We start from the raw sequence: 19,094 nt of genomic DNA on the forward strand, positions 1-19,094 counted from the left end.
AACATCGAAGTCCATATCAAATGGGACTATATTTTTTGCTACAACCCAAGTATGATTTGAGAAACTCTAAATGAAAATACTCTATTTTTACACATTCCATTGTTCTTCATTCTTTTCTGAAGTTCCAATCCTTCTTTTATTATCATTTCCTTTCTGGTTAGAGAACATCCTTTAACTATTTTTCAAGGGTAGATGTGAGAATAAAATAACCAAATCCGCTCTTGTCGCTTCTCTGAACCAAACTATAAAGATCAATCAAATCAACTCATCAGTTCTGTTCCCCTCTGTTCAGACACCAGCTGCCCATGCAGCACTTCTTCCTCTGACCCTGGCCACCTGGAGTTAGGTGAAATCTTACAAATTAAAGGACTCATACTCCAGACTGCCATGTTGGCCCAAGACCTCAGACAATAACTGCAAATTTTAGAGTCCTCAGGGCTCCCCTCACTTCTGACCTGCTAGCTAAAAATTTGTGGCTTTCTAACCATAACTTTAGGATGCCAGCTGAAAGCTCAGTAGGTCCCCTAGACTCCCTTACTTCTGATATACTGGCTACAAATTCAGAGGTTCTCTATACCCCCTCAGAATATAACCTGTAAACTCAGGGTTTCCCACCTTCCCTCACTTCTGACCTGCTGGCTACAAACTTAGGGTTTCCCAAATCCTCTTTCAGAATGCCAGCTGTCAGCTCAGGGCCCCCTCTCTGGCTCCCTCACTTTTTACTAAAAAAAAAGCTGGCTACAAATTAGGGGATTCCCTCTACTCCCTCAGGTTACCAGCCCTAAGCTCAGAGGTCCCAGCTCCCCTCACTTCTGAATGATGTCTACCGCTGATCTTTTATTCCAATAATTTGCTGGAATGAATTACAGAATTCAAATAACATGCTATACTTAAGGTTTTATTAGAGAAAAATGATTCAAATGAAGAGACAAGACACATAGGGTGAGGTCCAGGGAGGTTTCCAACATAGAGTCTCCAGGTCACAAAAGGACATGCACCACCCTACCATGTTCGTCCATGTCTTTCAACAACAAGGAAACCTATGGAACCTCCATTGCCGATGCCTTTATTGGGGCCTATCAATGTTGTCATGATTGATTGAATCAGTCCACCTCTCCTGAGGTCAGCTGATATTATGTGGTAATCTCTCTGGCCCGGCCAGCCCCACACAGAATAAGTGGGGGAAAGGGGAACCCAGAAATCATTCCAGACACAGACATTTTTCTCTCTGTTGAGTAGAGATGCTGAAGGATCTGGATTTGCTTTGTCTTATATACTGCAGTTTTAAATTTTTAATATTGTTTTGAAAGGCAGGTGGTACAAATGAAAAGCCTCAGTGTGAATTGTTCAAATTTCACTTGGAATTCAAGTGTCCACATATGTCAAAAAAGTATTAGCATGATGGTCATGATAGTTTTCATGTGTCTGATCCATCAAGTATCATTGTCATAGGAAGAAAAACAGAACATAACCACCTACCTCTTGGTCAACTCTTTCAACAGAATTTGCCTAATACAAAAAATAATTATTAAAAGGAAGCAGCATAAGATCTATATCAACAACCACAAAAAAATGAAAATGAATAGGAAACACAAAAGTGTACCTGAGAACACTCCCAAGAAAGCAGTCCATCCAAGGGAATAGAAAGGTTGATCAGATTAGACAGCAAATTTCTAACCCTTAGGGAGCCTTTGTCCCTGGGTGGCCCAAACAATTTCTGCTTGACAACTAATGGGTTGGCTATTCAAACCCACCCAAATGTGATATGGAAGAAAGCCTCATGATATACTACCTCAAAGATTACACCCAAGAAAAGCTCTACTGTGTAACACAAGGGGTCATCATAAGTCATAATTAACTTGACAACAAGGTGTTTGGTTTGATTCTGGTTTAGGAAGCCCTGTATTCCCAGGGCTCAAGCAAAAGAAGGCAAGATTACTGGAGAAGGAGCTGCACTATAGGTAGGGGCCTTCAGGAAAAGCAAAATAAAACAAAACAGGAAGTTGAAAAAAGTTAACACAGCTTTCTATGGGAATAAAATATGGTAGGAAGGGGATCAAGAAAATCCTTTCAAGAAGGAATCTGTAATGATTCAGCATAGGAAACTCTGGGAAATGATCATTTGGTTTTATTAAAAATTACAAAATGCAACAGCCCCTTCTGACACACCTACAATCCTTCAGTCCCTTGACCCTGTACTTCCCAGGAGTCCTCAGAGTAATCTTAAGAACCCTCCTCTCTGTATGTACCTTATGTAGGCAGAATAAACACTGCTGTCTAAGCTCCCAATGGGTTTTAAAATCCGAGTGTTTTTCCATAAACACAAGTAGCTTCTTCACTTCTAGTAGCTTCCTGAGAAAAAGAACAACTTCCTTCAGTTCCGATTGACCCAGAAATTGAAATAGGCGTTACATATATTGCTTCAAACTTGACCTCTTGCCGTAATGGGCTTCCTGCAGTTGTATAAATTCATCTCTACGTGTTCTGTGGTGCAATGAATTGATTAATATGGCACTTCTAGCCATAGTCTTTGTGACTGAAACACAATGATTGAGTGGGACTATGCAAATACGGTGTAAACAATAGTAAGGGAGGGACTGGTCAATTTTACCATCCCTCTAGGCTTTTTTTTTTTTTTTTTTTTTAAAATGAGCCATCCCAGAGACAGGAGAAGGGGATCTTACCAACACCAAGAAAGAAAAACTAAGAGTGGAGCATGTCCTTTGGCCCAGGATCCCTTTGCTGAGAAGCTTCTACAACCAGGAGACCGAGAGAGGAGGAGAGCTGGAACTCTGAGGAGAACGAGAAGCAGTGACAGACAAATGGTGACAACAGAGGCAGAAGACTGGTACAGTGGGCCCAGAGCACAATGAGCAAGAAAGCTAAGTGCCTTAGGTCAGGAGGCTTACTAGCAGAGTAGGGTGCTTCCAGGAACTTGGTGGAACTAGAGCTGAAGGACTTCAGGCCAAGGTTTACTGGTGGAGTGGGGTGATTAGGGAACATTTATCGACTGAGCTAAAAGAGCTTTGTAACAATTACCCAAGCAGGGCAAAGGCCGATGGCCAGAGAGAGATGTCCCTGAGGGCATGATGGAGAAGAGGCTGTGCTGATGGAAGAACTGTATCCTGGGCATTCCTGAACCTGAATTGTAACCTGTTACTTCCCTATGAGTTGGAATTGACTTGATGGCAATGGGTTTTTTTACTTCCCTAATAAAAAACCAAAAACCAAACCTGTTGCCGTTGAGTTATTTCCTATTCCTAAAGGACAGAGTAGAACTGCCCCATAAGGTTTCCAAGGAGCACGTGGTCGATTCGAATTGCTGACTTCTTGGTTAGCAGCCGCAGCTCTAACCACTACATTACCAGAGTTTCCCTAATAAATCCCATGAATTACGGTTTTGGTGAAGAATATTGAATATACCACAGACTGCAAAAAGAAAGAAAAAACCTATCTTGGAAGAAGTACAGCCAGAATGTCCTTTAGAAAAAAGGATGGGAAGACTATGTCTCACATACTTTTGACATGTTATCAGGAGGGATTAGTCCTTGGAGAACGATGTCATGCTTGGTAAAGTAAGGGGTCAGCAAAAAAGAGGAAGACCCTTGACTAGATGGATTGATACAGTGGCTGTAACAATGGGCTCAAGCATAACGATTGTGAGGATAGCGCAGGACCGTGCAGTGTTTCCTCCTGTTGTACATAGGATCACTATGAGTGGGAATCAACTTAATGGCACCTAACAACAACAGCAACAATAAACTCCATAATGGTGAATATTACCTGTGAGTTCTCTGTGGCCATAGCAGTAATTTATCAAACTCAGCAGAGAAGTAGAGTGCAGTGGGAGGAAAGGTTGGCGCCACAATTGATAAAAAGTTTGGAGGGCAGAGGCGTATCTGACCTCTGCCTCATAGGAATCAGCCTTTGGCTGTTGATCTTCCTTCCCTGTTTTGAAGTTTTTGTGTGTCTCCTAGTCAATTCGGACTCATAGTGACCCTATAGGGCAGAGTAGAACTGTCCCATAGGGTTTCCAAGGAGTGGCTAGTGGATTCAAACTACCGACTTTTTGGTTAGCAGCCTGAGTGCTTAACCACTTAGCCACCAGGGCTCCACTCCTTGTGAAGTAAGAGGAGGTCAAAAGCCTCTGCCATGCCATTTTTACAGGTTCCAATTGATCTCAGCTCTTAAGTGTTGAAGCATTCCAGTTCTCTGTACCTGGATCCAACAAGGAGGGATGGGACATTGATTGTTTTTGGTTGATTATCAGAGCAAGACCCAAACCCTTTCTGTTGAGTCAACTCTGACTCATAGCAACCCTGTAGGACAGAGTAGAACTGCTCCATAGGATTTCCAAGGACCAGTTGGTGGATTCAAACTGCCAACCTTTTTGATTAGCAGCTGCACTCTTAATCACTGTGCCACCAGGGCTTCAGAGCAGGCCCCAGACACACACAAAATCCCTTCACAGAGAAGAACACTAGAAAGATTGGCGGGTGGATGTTAGCCACAATCTCACTTGAGCCACTTTGACTGTGGAGCTGAAAAACCACCCATCCTAAACCCTTTATCCTCCCTGTATCCAACTTTGCAGAAATGAGACCCATCCTCCCTCACCCTATTTGGTTATAATATTAAAATCCGTTCCACCCCAGACCCTTTGTTAGCCCTAGAGTGGAACCATTCCCAAAGCCAACTCTTCAGACAGGGATTGGACTGGACTATAAGACAGAAAATGACACTGGTGAGAAGTGAGCTTCTTGGCTCAAGTAGACACATGAGACTATGTGGGCAACTCCTGTCTAGAGGCGAGATGAGAAGGCAGAAGGGGACAGGAGCTGGTTGAATGGACACGGGGAATACAGGGTGGAGAGGAGGAGTGTGCTGTCTCATTAGGGAGAGAGCAGCTAGGAGTACATAGCAAGGTGTGTATAAGTTTTTGCATGAGAGGCTGACTTGATTTGTAAATTTTCACTAAAAGCACAATAAATTAAAAAAAAAAAAAAACTTAGAATTAAAAAAAAAAATCCCTTCCAGAATCTGTGGAGCCACAAAAGATTTTGCTTCTCCTTCAATGACTCTGAAATGGGATATTGTGATAGATATTGTAAAGCTAGTATACAGGAGTGAAGGAAGGTGAGAAAATTATCAGAGGACCAGTAAGCTGAGCCTGTGAGGGTGAAAAAATACTATGTTTGCATTAAATGCCAAAATCAAGTATACTGTATTAAAATACAGCCCTCTTCTAAAACGAAGTGTTAAACATGCCCATATGGGGATTCCTAAGAGGAAGACAGTGGTCCATGGGTCATCTTGCCAAAGAGCCCGTAGAAAACAGAGTTAGAGATGTCTTGAAGAGGGAATTGTTTGATGTCAGGTACTTTTCAGTACTCACTGCTGTGATTTTCATTTGTAATTTGTTTCTGCACCTTGGAGTCCCCTTTGAGATCCTGGTCCTTAAAAGTCTTAAGCCCATGTGATGTAGAGGCAAAGAGTGGTTATGAGGGACCCTGGGAAGCCAAAGTGAAGGGATGGATGTCACTTGAGTGATGATCTGCTCTTCAGCACCCACATGTCTACGCTGGGAAATAACGATGTGCAATCTTTACAGGGCTGTTTGTAAGAATGACATAAAATATATAAAACACTTAGTTCAGCTCCAAATGTGTGACCATGTTATAAATAGATGCGCCTATGTCCTTAAAATATAAACACAATGTTCATTCATACTCTGGAAATTCAAATGTGTATGTTTATTATTTTAAATATATATGTAACAAATCATTTGCCCTTTTGACATTCTTCACCTGTACAATTCAGGGACCTTAGTCCTGTTTGTCATGTTATTAACCCTTACCATTATCCGTTTCCAAATTTTCCCATCATTCTTAACAGTAGCTCAGTGTCCCACAAGCATTAAATACCCCTTTTTTCCTCCCTTACACCCAACTCTGGTAACCACTAACAAACTTTGGTCTCTAAAATGTATATGTGTTTAATAAAATTACTCACACATATAAATGAAAGGCTAAAAATACAGAAAAAGGGTAAAACTATTCACTTTGAAACTTATTGCTCTTAGGTATATCAAATTGACCCAGCTGGATAACTGAAAGAACCTCAGATGGCGGAAATACTATGCTACACACAAACAAAATTCATACCAGTTGGGTCAAGATTCCTGTATGATTTTTTCTCAGAACTTACCTCCCAACCATCTGGCTCGGAATCACTGAGGATGCTAATTAAAATCACAGATCCCCAGATCAGATCCAATCAAACCTGCCTACTGAATTTTTCTTAGTGGAACCTGAAAACTGCATTCATCAAAGCCTTATTGGTGTTTTTCAGACCCATGATCCCAACTGCTCTAAGGAGTCTCCAAGTTGCTGAGCAGGGTTAGGGACAGGTTGCTGGAAGTACTCACTAAGACCATGCAGCTTAGGGTTCACTTCGTGTTATTATTCTGCCTCCTGAATGGGTGTCCTTGGAGTGTTAAATTGGTATGTATCATTCAGTCCTCTGCTAATGCAACTCGTGTAGCCCAAAGTTGAGCAAATAGCTCCGGTGTAACATATACTTTAAAAATCACTGGATTATATTAAACTTGAGTCATTCTATCTTAATTTCCTTTATTCCCTTTATCATTTCATGGATCCTGAGCCCTCAAGCTGGAGGCAGCCAGGAGTCTCCATCACATTGCCTTTAAATGACAAGGTCCTGGAGAAACTGAAAATTGCCGTGATACAGGATCTTACAGGGAGTACAGGCAGCTCATTCGCGCCTCCAGTGAAATGACACTCACAAGAGAGCTACTCGCTTTTTCTTCATTCAGGTCAGAATTTCCTCCCAAGTTAAAAAGGGTGTTTAGTAGGTATTAAACCATTTTCTTTGTCCTCCCCTTTTAGTGGTTCTTAGTATTTATTAGACATTAGAATTGACTAGAGAGGGTTAAACAATCTCCATGTGCCCGCCTCCCACAAGACCAACTAAGTTAACTTCTCTGGGGGTAGGACCCAGACATAATTGTGTTTAAAGCTCCCCAGGTGATTCCACTATGGTTATCATACTTTACTATGTATCTGAATCACCTGGAATGATCATTAAACTGCAGATTCTAATTCTGTAGAGCTTATTTGTGCCTCACAGTCTGTGTTTCTTACAAGCTACAGGTCCATGGACCACACTGTACGTATTATGGTCCTCTTCGTATTCAGGTAAATAAAATCGCTGAATAAAATAATAGAAAACTGACCTGACATGGTAAGAAAAAGCCAAAATCTCTGTAAAAATATTGTTTAAAGAAATTTATTAATACTGACATAAATTAATAAAACATAAATCCAGAATGATTTTAATAACAAAATACACAAGGCTATGGAGATATCCTCCATCATGGTTTCTCCTGAAACTCTCTCAGTCCAAAAATCCAGGCCATTTTAACCCACACAGGTTGGTCTTTTACCCAGAATTTTCCAAATTCCATAATTTGCACTCTATATACAGATGAAGTTTATAGCTTTATATTGCTATTATAGTTAAATATTTCGCATATCTTGTCTGTTTCTTATAACTTATCTAATTTATAAAATACATTATATAATGGTTTCATGGGCTCCATTTTAAATACAGTGTAAATTTACAAAATTTGAATAGGCAGTGTCTATCTGTTGACCCCCAATATTATATGACATTCCACCATTTGTACATTTCCCAAGGCTGGAGAAGTGCTGATTCACCAGACACAAGCTCCTCTCTGCATCTCCCCCTCCTCAGTCCTACAGTCATTGCTAAGACATGTGAGCCTGGAGGCTGAGTCTTCCTGATATTGAGGGTCTCACTCCCTGTCACTCTCCTCAGAGGAGGAGACCAGAAGATCCTCATAGAGGATGCTCCTTGGGGTATGGGAACAGTGTCGCTCAGAATCCTGGAGGACATGAAGGCTCTGATCAGGAGGTGTAGGCTTCTTAGGTAAGACAAAGGTGGGAGCCATATTGAACTGGGAATTCTTCTGTCCACTGTCCAATCCAGTGAAGACAGTTCCGAGGGGCTTGTTCGGAACATGGCTGGACTGTGGAGGCGGACGGACTGCACAAGCCTGGACGGGATTCTGGTGAGGTGTATTGTGTGGAGCCAGAGCAGCTGTCATTGTGATCTCTTGGGGCACCTCTTTAAATGTAAGTCTATTAGTACTGGGGGGAAGCTGGACAGTCTTGATAACCTTCTGAGAAGGATTCTGAGTGCTCATCTGGGGGTTATGGAAGGGCCTGAGTCTCGGTTTTTTTGGGAGATTCTTGCAAGTCTGGGTGGGAACCTGGGACAACAGATTGCCTGATGCCTGGAGGCTGAGTTTGTAGTTCTGACCCAATTTTTGTGTGGTGGGTTGTGAGCTGGGTTTTGGGTTCACATTAGGACACTTGGCTTGTGCCTGGGAATGGAAGTTGTTACCCAGAGTGTGTGTCTTGGCGAAAGACTGGGGAATGTCATGGGAACAAGCATCAGGCCTGTTTCTGGTTGTCTTGGCAATGAGGGTAGGGTTCTTGAGAGAAGGATGGAGGGATTCAGCAAAAGTCACCTCTCGTCCTTTGCCTGGAACATGAGGTGTGAGGAAGGAACTCAACTCAGGTCTTTTGATGAGGGACTGTGTAGGGCAAAAGGATCTCATGTCAGATGACTTGATATGTTGCCCCCTTGTGAAAACGGGGATCAGGATAGGTCTTTTCTTCGCTGTCTGGACAGGCATTGGCCTGGTAGGATTCTGTGGGTAAAGAAACCTCACATTAGACAGCTCAGGAGTCTCCCTGGCATCCCAAATAGTGTCTGATTTCCCAGACAGTATGAAGTAAAGAACTAATATATTCCATCATGTTCAAACAGAAAATATATGACAACAATAAGAAAGTTAGGGCTGTGGAAAAGCAACTAAGGCAATAAAGAGTAGAAAACATAATACATTAGTATTTCCTCTAAGTCAGTAAAAAAAGGAAATAGCCCAAGAAAAAGGCAAAACATGAAATTTCACTGTAGAGCTAATCACACGGCCATTGTACACGTAAAGAGATTCCCAAACTCAGGGGTGATAATGACAAAGGAAAATTGCAATACCAGCTGGTATTTTTTTAGTCTATGCAATGTGATAATGAAAAAATTCATTATATTTTCTGTTGTTAAAGTAAGCAGAAACAAGAATTTTCCTACATTATTGCAGAGAATGTAAATGGTTTATGTTGTTCGAAGGATGATTTGAAAACATTCACCAAATTTAAAAGGTGTGTTGTCAAAACAAGATAAAGGATTGTAGCAGGCATGTGATAAAAAACATTTCCAACATGCACAGAAATGCCCCCACTAACATGTTGCAGGCAGACTTGTCAATAATAACATGAAAACAAATCAACAAATAAAGGAACTGAAATATGAAAATTACATAGAATATGAATCTTGTAGGCCAGCATGGGTTTTTAACATAATCCATTTACATGAGAGGCAAATCAGAGGGCCCAGAAGAGAAACCGAGCAAGGTTCCAGGAATAGGACATACCGTCAGATAGTCTGTCAATTCCTTATCGTTAGTCTGCTGCTTCTCTTGGAGTCTCCGGGGAATGTTTTGCATTAGCATTTTCTTCTGCTCTTCTTCTTGCCTGCAGAACAAACCATGTCAATGTGTGGGCATGACCAAACATCCTGTCCTAACCAGGGACCAGGAACCAAGGATCAAACACAATTTGGATATTCAATCCTGATTCTTGTTTTGTGGTGAGGGAAGCATTGAAGTCCCCGAGAAGTTTGTCAAGGCTCTTTCTGCCTTTATTTTAGACCTAGCCACAAACTCCAGGAAGCCCTGTCCTCTGTGGTTTAACCACTATCTAGTTTACAGTCTATTGCTTCAGTGCCTACCGTGTGCAAAGTTTCAAAATTTTCCCTGGCCCCTCCCACTTTGTGATTCTCCAGACTAAGAATGAGCTCCTGAGTGTGGACCCCTGAGGGTATTACCTATTTCTCCTATTTCCCTCTCTGTGTCTAGAAATAGCTGTGCACAAAGAGGAGAGGGGAAGACACAAAATCCTTAGGTTCCAAAGCCCAGTTTTCTGATGATGCAGATTTCTTACCATTGACTTTGTTCCTTCTGTCTGTCAGTCTGGTTAAAAGACCCTCGGGTGTGTGGCTCCTGGGGCTTCCTTGGTTCTAGGTTCTCCTTTTTCTTATTTGAGCCCAAGGGCTGGAGGGCGAGGGCTCCATCCCAGTGCTTCATGGGACACCTCTTGCTTTTTTCCGTGTGCCCGAAGGCTCCACAGTTCTTGCACATCACCTGTGAATGGTGGAAACGGGTGGTCAGTGAGCCTGTAGAAGTCACAGACTGCTTTCAAAGGACAACATAAGAACACATAATTGGAGCTGGATATTGGTTTTGGGGAAGGGTTATACACAAGTGATCCTTTAGTTGCTAGCAAATTCAAGAGAGAATAATCCTCCCACTGCCCATTTTCAAGAGGAATCCAGGTAGGAAGGAACAAAATGTGTGCAGGTGGTTATAATGAACCAGACATTGAGGAATGGACAAACAACAATAATACTAAATGGGAAATGAGTCTGCTCCTAAGGGACTCTGAATAGGCCAGCCAGCCGGATAAGGAGGTCACAAGCCAGGCCAGCCTTGGATGGGCAAGGAAGCTGAATTGCAGACACAAACTTTCCATGTTCAAACACACTGTAGGGCCCATGCAGCTCCACTTACCCTGGTATGTACCTTCTCTGATGGGGAAGCACTCGGCTCCACTGCTCCTCTCTTTCTCTTCTTCAGGTTCCGGACTGTAGGTGGTCCATGGGATTGCTGCTGTTTGTAATGATCTGTCATCTTCCTCAAGTCCTCAGGCCTCTGTTCGGTCTTCTTCAGGCATCGATTGTTAGGTTTCCTGAGTAACAAGAAAGTACACAGAATTGCACATAGATATAAAGACAGAAGCCCCATAGGGGCTGGAAAGGGGCTCATTGACCATTAAGTTACATCTACAACTATTTGCTCTTCTCACAAATTGGTGCTTCATTGTGTGTCATTTTATCATCCTCTCCCATCTGTTACCTACTCCTAACCTGGGATGCTGTCTTACACAAGATCACTCAGTTTATAAATGGTCAAATTAGATTTGCACCCTTGAATTCCTGATTCTGAATAATTTTTATCATCAGGGTGCCTGTGCATTTCTTCCCAGAGAATTTCAAACCAAACAAGGCCTGCATCTGGTCTTCCAATATTTATCAATGCCAATAAACCAGCTCCAAGCAACAATTAATTTTTTTTCACCAGCAAAACCATAGGTCTAACAGAATAGCTTCTTACTAGGAACCTGCCAGATCCCTGAACAAAGCTTGGCAAATCTGTGGTTTATGCAAATCAAACCTGTGAAATTTCACACACGATCTGTCTTCCCACTCACTTAATGTTCACACAGAGGTGTACACAAAGTGTACATTCAATGAGAGAATGCCTCTGAAAGCTGACATGCATGTGCATATTCACACCAGGGGACTCACAAGTAAAAACCTATGTTATGATGAAGGACACATAGGACAGAAGCCTCCCAGCAAATCCAAGCAGCCCACATCTGGGCCCAGAGAGAGTCCCTCTAGTCCTAACCACATTATTCTCTGACCCCTGTCCAACCTGCCCTCTTGGTCTCCATATCCATGTGAAGCTGCGTGAGGCTGGTTCACTGAAGGCTGGCGTTTTTTCTTAGAGTCACAACGAGCTCTGGGGTCCTCTCCTGGCATCAGAGGAAATCGTAGCAGGACCTCCACAGAGGCAACAACAACCCATTTCTCTGTCATCATATCAACCTGACAGAGAAAAACGAGAATTAAGATAGAGTCAGAATTCTGTACACAGGGATAAAGGCCTGAAAAAATAGAACAAACTTGTTAGTTTTGTTTATAATATCTAATGTTAATCAGAGTATAGAGTTACCCTTCTGTCATGGCCCACAGTGTGTTGGCTGATGACCTGGAGGTACAATCAGAGATGGAAAGCAGAGAGTATAATGAGAAATTCTAGTGCTCCCCAGGTGGGTACTGAGGAGTTATAGCAGCTGCATATGACAGTGCCCATTCTGATAGGTTGCATTTGCATTTTAATTTGTCGGTGCCCATGTTGTAAAACTGGAATATCACCCCTGCTCATGGGAGATGAACCTGTCTTAGGATTGACTCTAGACTTTTGACTCTACCTGTTCCACCTACAAGAGGTACTCTGGTGGTGAAGTGGTTAAGTGCTCAACTGTTAACTGAAAGGTCGGTGTTTAGAACCCACTGTCCATCCAGTGGAAGAAAGACATGGCAGTTTGCAGAAGCCTTGTAAACCTTATGGAGTAGTTCTACTCTATCCAATAGGATTGTTATGAGTCAGAATTGACTGCTTAGGATTAGAATGCCACCTACATGGTCTCTACATGGAACAAGTGATTCGTGGTTGGCTGCTAAAGGAAAGAAGGAGCCCTAGTGACACAATTATTAAGCGCTCAGTTTCTAACCTAAAGGTCAGTGGTCTGAACCTACCAGCAGCCCTGAGAGAGAAAAGACCTGGTGATCTGCTCCACTAAAGATTACAGCCTAGGAAATCCTATGGGGCAGTTCTATAGTAGTCCTATAGGATTACTATGAGTCAAAATCAACTTGAGAGCACACGACAATAACAACTAAAGGAAATATTGGGGGCTCAAACCTATCCAATGGCACCATGGTAAAAAGGTGTGGTGATGTGCTTCTGTAAAATTTACAGCCAAAAAATCCCTGTGGAGCTCAGTTCTCCACTGTAGAAAATGGGGCAGCCATGAGTTAAAGCTGACTCGATGGCTATCGGTGTAGTTTTGGTTAGTTTATTCCAGCTGTCTCATTTGACTCAATGCTCCCATACTTACATCTCTTTGTGGGATCCCAAACTGCTTTAAGAGATTCTTCCCCTTTTCCATTGAAAGAATGTTGGGATCCATCAGGGTTGGTGCTATCCTAAGTGTTCTGTTGCCCTGTGAGGATAGGAAAAGAGACCACCGAATTCATTATATTCCTGAAATTTCCCCAATGCAGGATTCAGTCAGAAACAGTCTCTCTGTGTCTACCATTTCACCTGTTACCTCCTCTTTCGTCCTACCTATACTTATTCTTCTCCTACTGGTGACATGATATGAAATGAGAATTAAGTGGATGAATAGAAAAAGTTGTTCACTACACTTAACGTGAGAGATATATATCAAATGAATATCACTTCTTTAGACAGCCTACATATTAGAGCATAAAGTACTTAGAAAAATTGACCTTGCTATTGGCCTCATAAAATACTCAATATATGCAAAGACTAGGAATTTTACAGTCTATATTCTCCCTTTATTAAATTTAACTGAACTAGATATGGCTGCATTATTTTAAGTCCTTTATAATAATGGTCAGGTTTTTAAACTTTGAAATAGACTCCTCGGAATTGTTGGGATAAAATAAGATTCAAACAGAAGCCATAAAGTACTGAGAAAAGAAAAGATAAAGCCCCTTATGACAAAACTTTGTGCAGAATCAAAAGTTGTTCAGGAAAAATGTCTTAGTCAAAGTTCCCATATTACCAAAGTAAAAAAAGATGAAAGAGCTCATCTTATGAAATTACATACAGAAAAAAAACAAGAGTCCAAAAGTAACAGAGGGAATTAGTTGGTCTAAGAATAAATAATAGAAAAAATAAGTAGTACGTGTTACGGATTGAATTGTGGCCCCCCAAAATGTGTGTCGACTTGGCTAGGCAATAATTCCTAGTATTGTGTGATTGTCCTCCATTTTGTCATCTGATGTGATTTTCCTATGTGTTATAAATTCTACCTCTATGTTGTTAATGAGATGGGATTAGAGGCAGTTATGTTAATGAGGCAGGACTCAATCTATGATTAGGTTGTGTCTTAAATCGATCTCTTTTGGGATGTAAAAGAGAGAAGTGAGCAGAGAAACAGGGGAACCTCATGCCACCAAGAAAGTAGAGCCAGAAGTGCATGTCTTTTGGACCCAGTATCCCTGGGCTGAGAAGCTCATCGTAGCGCATGGGAAGATTGGTGACAAGGATCAATCCCTAGAGCTGACAGAGAGAGAAAGCCGTCTCCTGCAGCTAGAACCCTGAATTTGGATTTCTAACCTCCAAGACTGTCAGAGAATAAACTTCTTTTTGTTAAAGCCACGCATTTTTGATATCTCAGTTATAGCAACACTAGATATCTAAGACAGTATATAATAGAAAAAAATGATTATTTCTTTGCAGACATATTTAGACTATATTAATCACATTTAACATAAAAGATAATACAATGTAATATAATATGTTAGGAAAAAGAAAAGATAATATTTCCATAGAAACAGGTAGGAAAGGATCAGGAAATGCTATATCTAATTCTGGTGGGAACATAATTGAAAAATATAAAATAATGTATGCTTTCCTTTTTACAAATTGAGTCACATAATTGAGACAAGAGGAAGTGCTTTCCAACTAGAAATTTAGGTGAAAAAAATCTTGCATCTACCACAGGACTGGTTGCTGCACACCTGAGATCCTAATCTGTTTAATTCACTGCTTATCCTCAGGGCCTTAATGAACATTTCTGAACTATTCATTGAAAATTCTCTGTTCTAAGATATACCATTAAAAAAAAAGTAACCTAACCTACTATGCAGCTACAGTAGTCAAAACAGGCTGGTACTGGCACAATGACAGACACATCAACCAATAGAACAAAATTGAGAACCCGGAAGTAAATCAATCCACCTAGGGTCACCTGATCTATGACAAAGGCCCAAAATCCAACAAATGGGGAAAAGACCTTTTTTTGGTAACAAGTGGTGCTGGTAAAACTGTATGTCCACCAGCAAAAAAAAAAAAAGAAAAAATGAAACAGGACCCACAGCTCACACCATTCAAAAAACTACTTCAAAATGGATCTCTAAGACCTAAATGTAAAACCCAAAATTATAAAGGTCATAGAAGAAAGAATAGAGTCAATGCTAGAGGTCCTAATACATGTCGTTAACAGGATACAAACCATAACTAACAACACACAAACTCTAGAAGATAAGCCAGATAACTGGACTCTTCTAAAAACTCAACACTTATGCTCATCAAAAGACTTCACCAAAAGAGTACAAAGAGAACCTACAGACTGGGGAAACCTTTGGCTAAGACAAATCTGACAAAGGACTAAACTCTAAAACCTCCAGGAGAATCCAGCATCTTTACAACAAAAAGAAATAATCCAATTAAAAAATGGGCAAGGTTATGATCGCACATTTCACCAAAGAAGACATTAAAAAAAAAACAGATACATGAGGAAGAACTCAGAATCACTAGCCATTAAAAAAAAAAAAAAAAAGCCATTAGAGAAATGCAAATCAAAACCACAGTGAGACACGTTCTCACCCTGACACTACCGGCATGATCAAAAAACCAGAAAATAACAAATGCTGGAGAAGCTACAAAGAGACTGGAACTCTTATGCACTGCTGGTGGGAATGCAAAATGGCACAACCACTTTGGAAAATGATAAGGTGCTTCTTTAAAAGGCTAGAAATAGAAATACCATATGATACAGCAATCCCATTCCTAGGAATACATCCTAGAGAAATAAGAGCCATCACACGAATATGCACACCCATGTTCATTGCAGCATTGTTCACAATAGCTAAAAGATGGAAACAACAGATGAAGAGATAAGCAAACTGTACACACAATGGAACACTAGCAATGATAAAGAACAATGATGAATCTGCTAAGTATCTCACAACATGGATGAATTTGGAGGGCATTATGCTGAGTGAAATAAGTCAGTCACAAAAGGACTAATATTATATGAAACCACTACTTTAAAAATTCATCATAAGGTTCACACACAAAAAGAAACAATATCAGATGGTTACGAGGAGGGTAAGGGTGGGAGGGAAAAACACTAAGTGGGCAATAGATAAGTGGTAACTTTGGTGAAAGGTAATACAGTACAGAACACTAGGGAAGCCAGCACATCTTGTCCAAGCCAAGGTCATGGAAGCTCCATAGACACATTCAAACTTCCTGGGACCAAATTGCTGGGCTGAATGTTATGGGGACCATAGACTCTGGGAACATATAGCTCAACTTGCATAACATAGTTTTTAAAGAAAATGTTCTACATTCTACTTTGGTGAGTAGAATCTGGGGTCTTAAAATTTTGTGAGTGGCCATCTAAGACACTCCACTGGTCTCAACTTGTCTGGAGCAAGGGAGAAAGAAGAACACCAAAGACACAAGGGAAAGATTAGTCCAAAGGACTGATGGGCTGCAACCACCATGACTGCTACCAGACTGAGTCCAGCACAACTAGCTGGTGCCCAGCTACCACCACCAACTGCCCTGGGAGGGATCACAATAGAGGGTCCCGGAGAGAGTTGGAGAAAAATGTAGAACAAAATTCTAACTCACACACAAAAAGACCAGATTTACTGGTCTGAGGCTGAAGAAACCCTGAGAGTGTGGCCCCCAGACACTCTTATAGCTCAGTAATGAAGTTACTCCTGAGTTTCACCCTTCAGCCAAAGATTAGACAGGTCCATAAAACATATCAAGACTAAATGGGCACCCCAGCTCAGGGGCAAGGAAGAGAAGGCAGGAGGGGACTGGAAAGCTGGTAATGGGGAACCCAAGGTTGAAAAGGGAAGAGTGTTGACATTTTGTGGGGTTGGCAAAAAATAAATAAATAAATAAAAGTAACATTTATTCCAACACCTAAAACCTTCCCTGTGTAGATTTCTCTCACTTCTATTTTTTGAAGGTATAAACGGAGGCCCAAAATTAGAATTTGAACTAACCTTTTCCTTCTGCCTGTCTGCAGCTGCTCAGATATTTGAACGCTGGGCAAACTCCCTGGACACAGAGGGACGCCGAGGATGACTGAAGAAGAGTCAGACTGAGGGGGAGTTTCCTTTTTCCGCTGAACTTTATACTGCCTCTGCACCGAAGGTCATGCATTCAAGCTAACTCAATCAAGTTAACACAATCACATTTGATTATGACACAAACACTAACATAATCACTCTTCCCAGATTGGATTCAATATTTTCTTTGGGGTTTACTCTTGCTCAGCATTTATATTTTATCACATATGTATACACCTGAAACAGTACACTATAACTTGGTGTTTCTCACTCCCAAGAATTTGAAAAATTTTTGCATATATTTATATATTTTTAAAAACGTATAGCTTTCTAGAGTGTTTGAAATACTTATACATATGTTAACGTACCGCCGGTTCTATTCTGCACCTTTTCTTTTTGCTCAAATAAGTGGTTCTGAAAAGTTTCTATGTTGATGCTCTAGTTCACTCAGTTTCACTGTTGTATATTATTTATGTGTGTATATGCAACAGACTTTTCATTTTTTATCTCTTCTGCTTTAAGTGGACATTTAGGTTGTTCCAATATTGTCTTTCCACTAGTGATGCCCCCATGAATATCCTTGACCACTTATCCTTTTTGATATGGATAAATAGTGAAGAATAGAATTGCTGCATCATCACTTTCCCGTGCCTTTTGATTTAGTCCATGTGACCATGTTGCCCTTGGAAATGGTTCAACCAATTACGCTCCTGTTAATGCTAGAGGTGAATCTTCATTTTCTGTGTCATTGCCACACTAGGTAGTGTATGAATTTTTATGAATTCTATGTATGTGAAATAGTATTATTGTTTTCCTTTAAAACAAACAAACAAACAAACAAAACCCAGTGCCGTCGAGTTGATTCCGACTCATAGCGCCCCTATAGGATAGGGTAGAACTGCCCCATAGAGTTTCCAAGGAGCGCCTGGCAGATTCGAACTACTGACCCTTTGGTTAGCCACCGTAGTACTTAATAATAAAATACATGTTTTCCTTTATATGTATTTTATTAGTATGCTGCTATTTATACTTTCTTATGTTATTCACCACATGAGGTATCTTAGTTATCTAGAGCTGCTGTTATAACAGGAATACCACAAGTAGAATGGTTTTAGCAAACAGAAATTTATTGTCTCACACTTTTGGAGGCTATTATTGTAGTAGTTGTTAGGTGCTGTCAAGTTGGTCCTGCCTCAGTGAGACCCTGTGTACAACAGAAGAAAACACTGTCCCATCCTGCCCCATCCTCACAATCTTTGCTATTCTCGAGCCAATTGTTGCAGCCACTGTGTCAATCCATCTCGTAGAGGATCTTCCTCTCTTTTGCTGACCCTCTGTTTTATAAAGCATGATGTCCTTCTCCAGGGACTGTTGTTGTTTTTGTTAGGTACCGTTGAGTCGGTTCCTACTCATAGCGACCCTATGTACCACAGAACGAAACATTGCCTGGTCCTGCGTCATCCTTACAATCGTTATGTTGAGGGTCTTCCTCTTTTCCACTTACCCTGTACTTTACCAAGCATGATGTTCTTCTCCAGGGACTGATCCCTCCTGACAACATGTCCAAATTACATAAGATGCAGTCTCGCCATCCTTGCTTCTAAGGATCATTCTGGTTGTACTTCTTCCAAGACAGATTTACTCATTCTTTTGGCAGTCCATGGCATGTTCAATATTCTTTGCCAACACCACAATTCAAAGGTGTCAATTCTTCAGTCTTCCTTACTCATTGCCCAGTTTTCACATGCATATGATGGGATAGAAAATACCACGGCTTGGGTCAGGCACACCTTAGTCTTCAAGGTAACTTCTTTGCTTTTCAACACTTTAAAGAGGTCCTTTGCAGGAGATTGGCCCAATGCAATTCGACTTTTGATTTCCTGACTGCTGCTTTCATGTGTGTTGATTGTGGATCCAAGTAAAATGAAATCCTTGACAACTTCAACCTTTTCTCCATTTATCATGATGTGGCTTATTGGTCCATTTGTGAGGATTTCTGTTTTCTTTATGTTGAGGTGCAGTCCATATTGAAGGCTGTGGTTTTTGATCTTCATCAGTAAGTGCCTTAAGTCCTCTTCTCTTTCAGTGAAGAAGGTTGTGTTATCTGCATAACGCAGGTTGTTAATAAGCCTTCCTCCAATCCTGATGCCCAGTTCTTCGTATAGTCCAGTTTC

The 19,094-nt window shown here is 41.0% G+C and overlaps 1 protein-coding gene across 1 annotated transcript; it reads right to left on the bottom strand.

Moving 5' to 3' along the window:
* Positions 1-7,837: 7,837 nt before the first annotated feature.
* On the bottom strand, positions 7,838-15,450 carry LOC126067293 (protein FAM90A27P-like). The gene is made up of 6 exons (XM_049869079.1): positions 15,445-15,450; positions 11,663-11,835; positions 10,736-10,913; positions 10,110-10,309; positions 9,542-9,641; positions 7,838-8,758 (listed from the first exon to the last, which is right to left on the bottom strand). Exons 1-6 carry the CDS (start codon positions 15,448-15,450, stop codon positions 7,838-7,840), a joined length of 1,578 nt encoding a protein of 525 aa, XP_049725036.1.
* Positions 15,451-19,094: the final 3,644 nt, after the last annotated feature.

The sequence above is a fragment of the Elephas maximus genome, chromosome 2 (genome assembly GCF_024166365.1).
Source record: "Elephas maximus indicus isolate mEleMax1 chromosome 2, mEleMax1 primary haplotype, whole genome shotgun sequence".
NCBI lineage: Eukaryota > Metazoa > Chordata > Mammalia > Proboscidea > Elephantidae > Elephas > Elephas maximus.

Coding starts and splice junctions, on each gene's coding strand:
- LOC126067293 (XM_049869079.1), bottom strand. Junction 10,310..10,735: donor CAGAGAAGGTACATACCAGG/GTAAGTGGAGCT, acceptor CACCATTCACAG/GTGATGTGCAAGAACTGTGG. Junction 9,642..10,109: donor CAGAAGGAACAAAGTCAATG/GTAAGAAATCTG, acceptor TTTGTTCTGCAG/GCAAGAAGAAGAGCAGAAGA.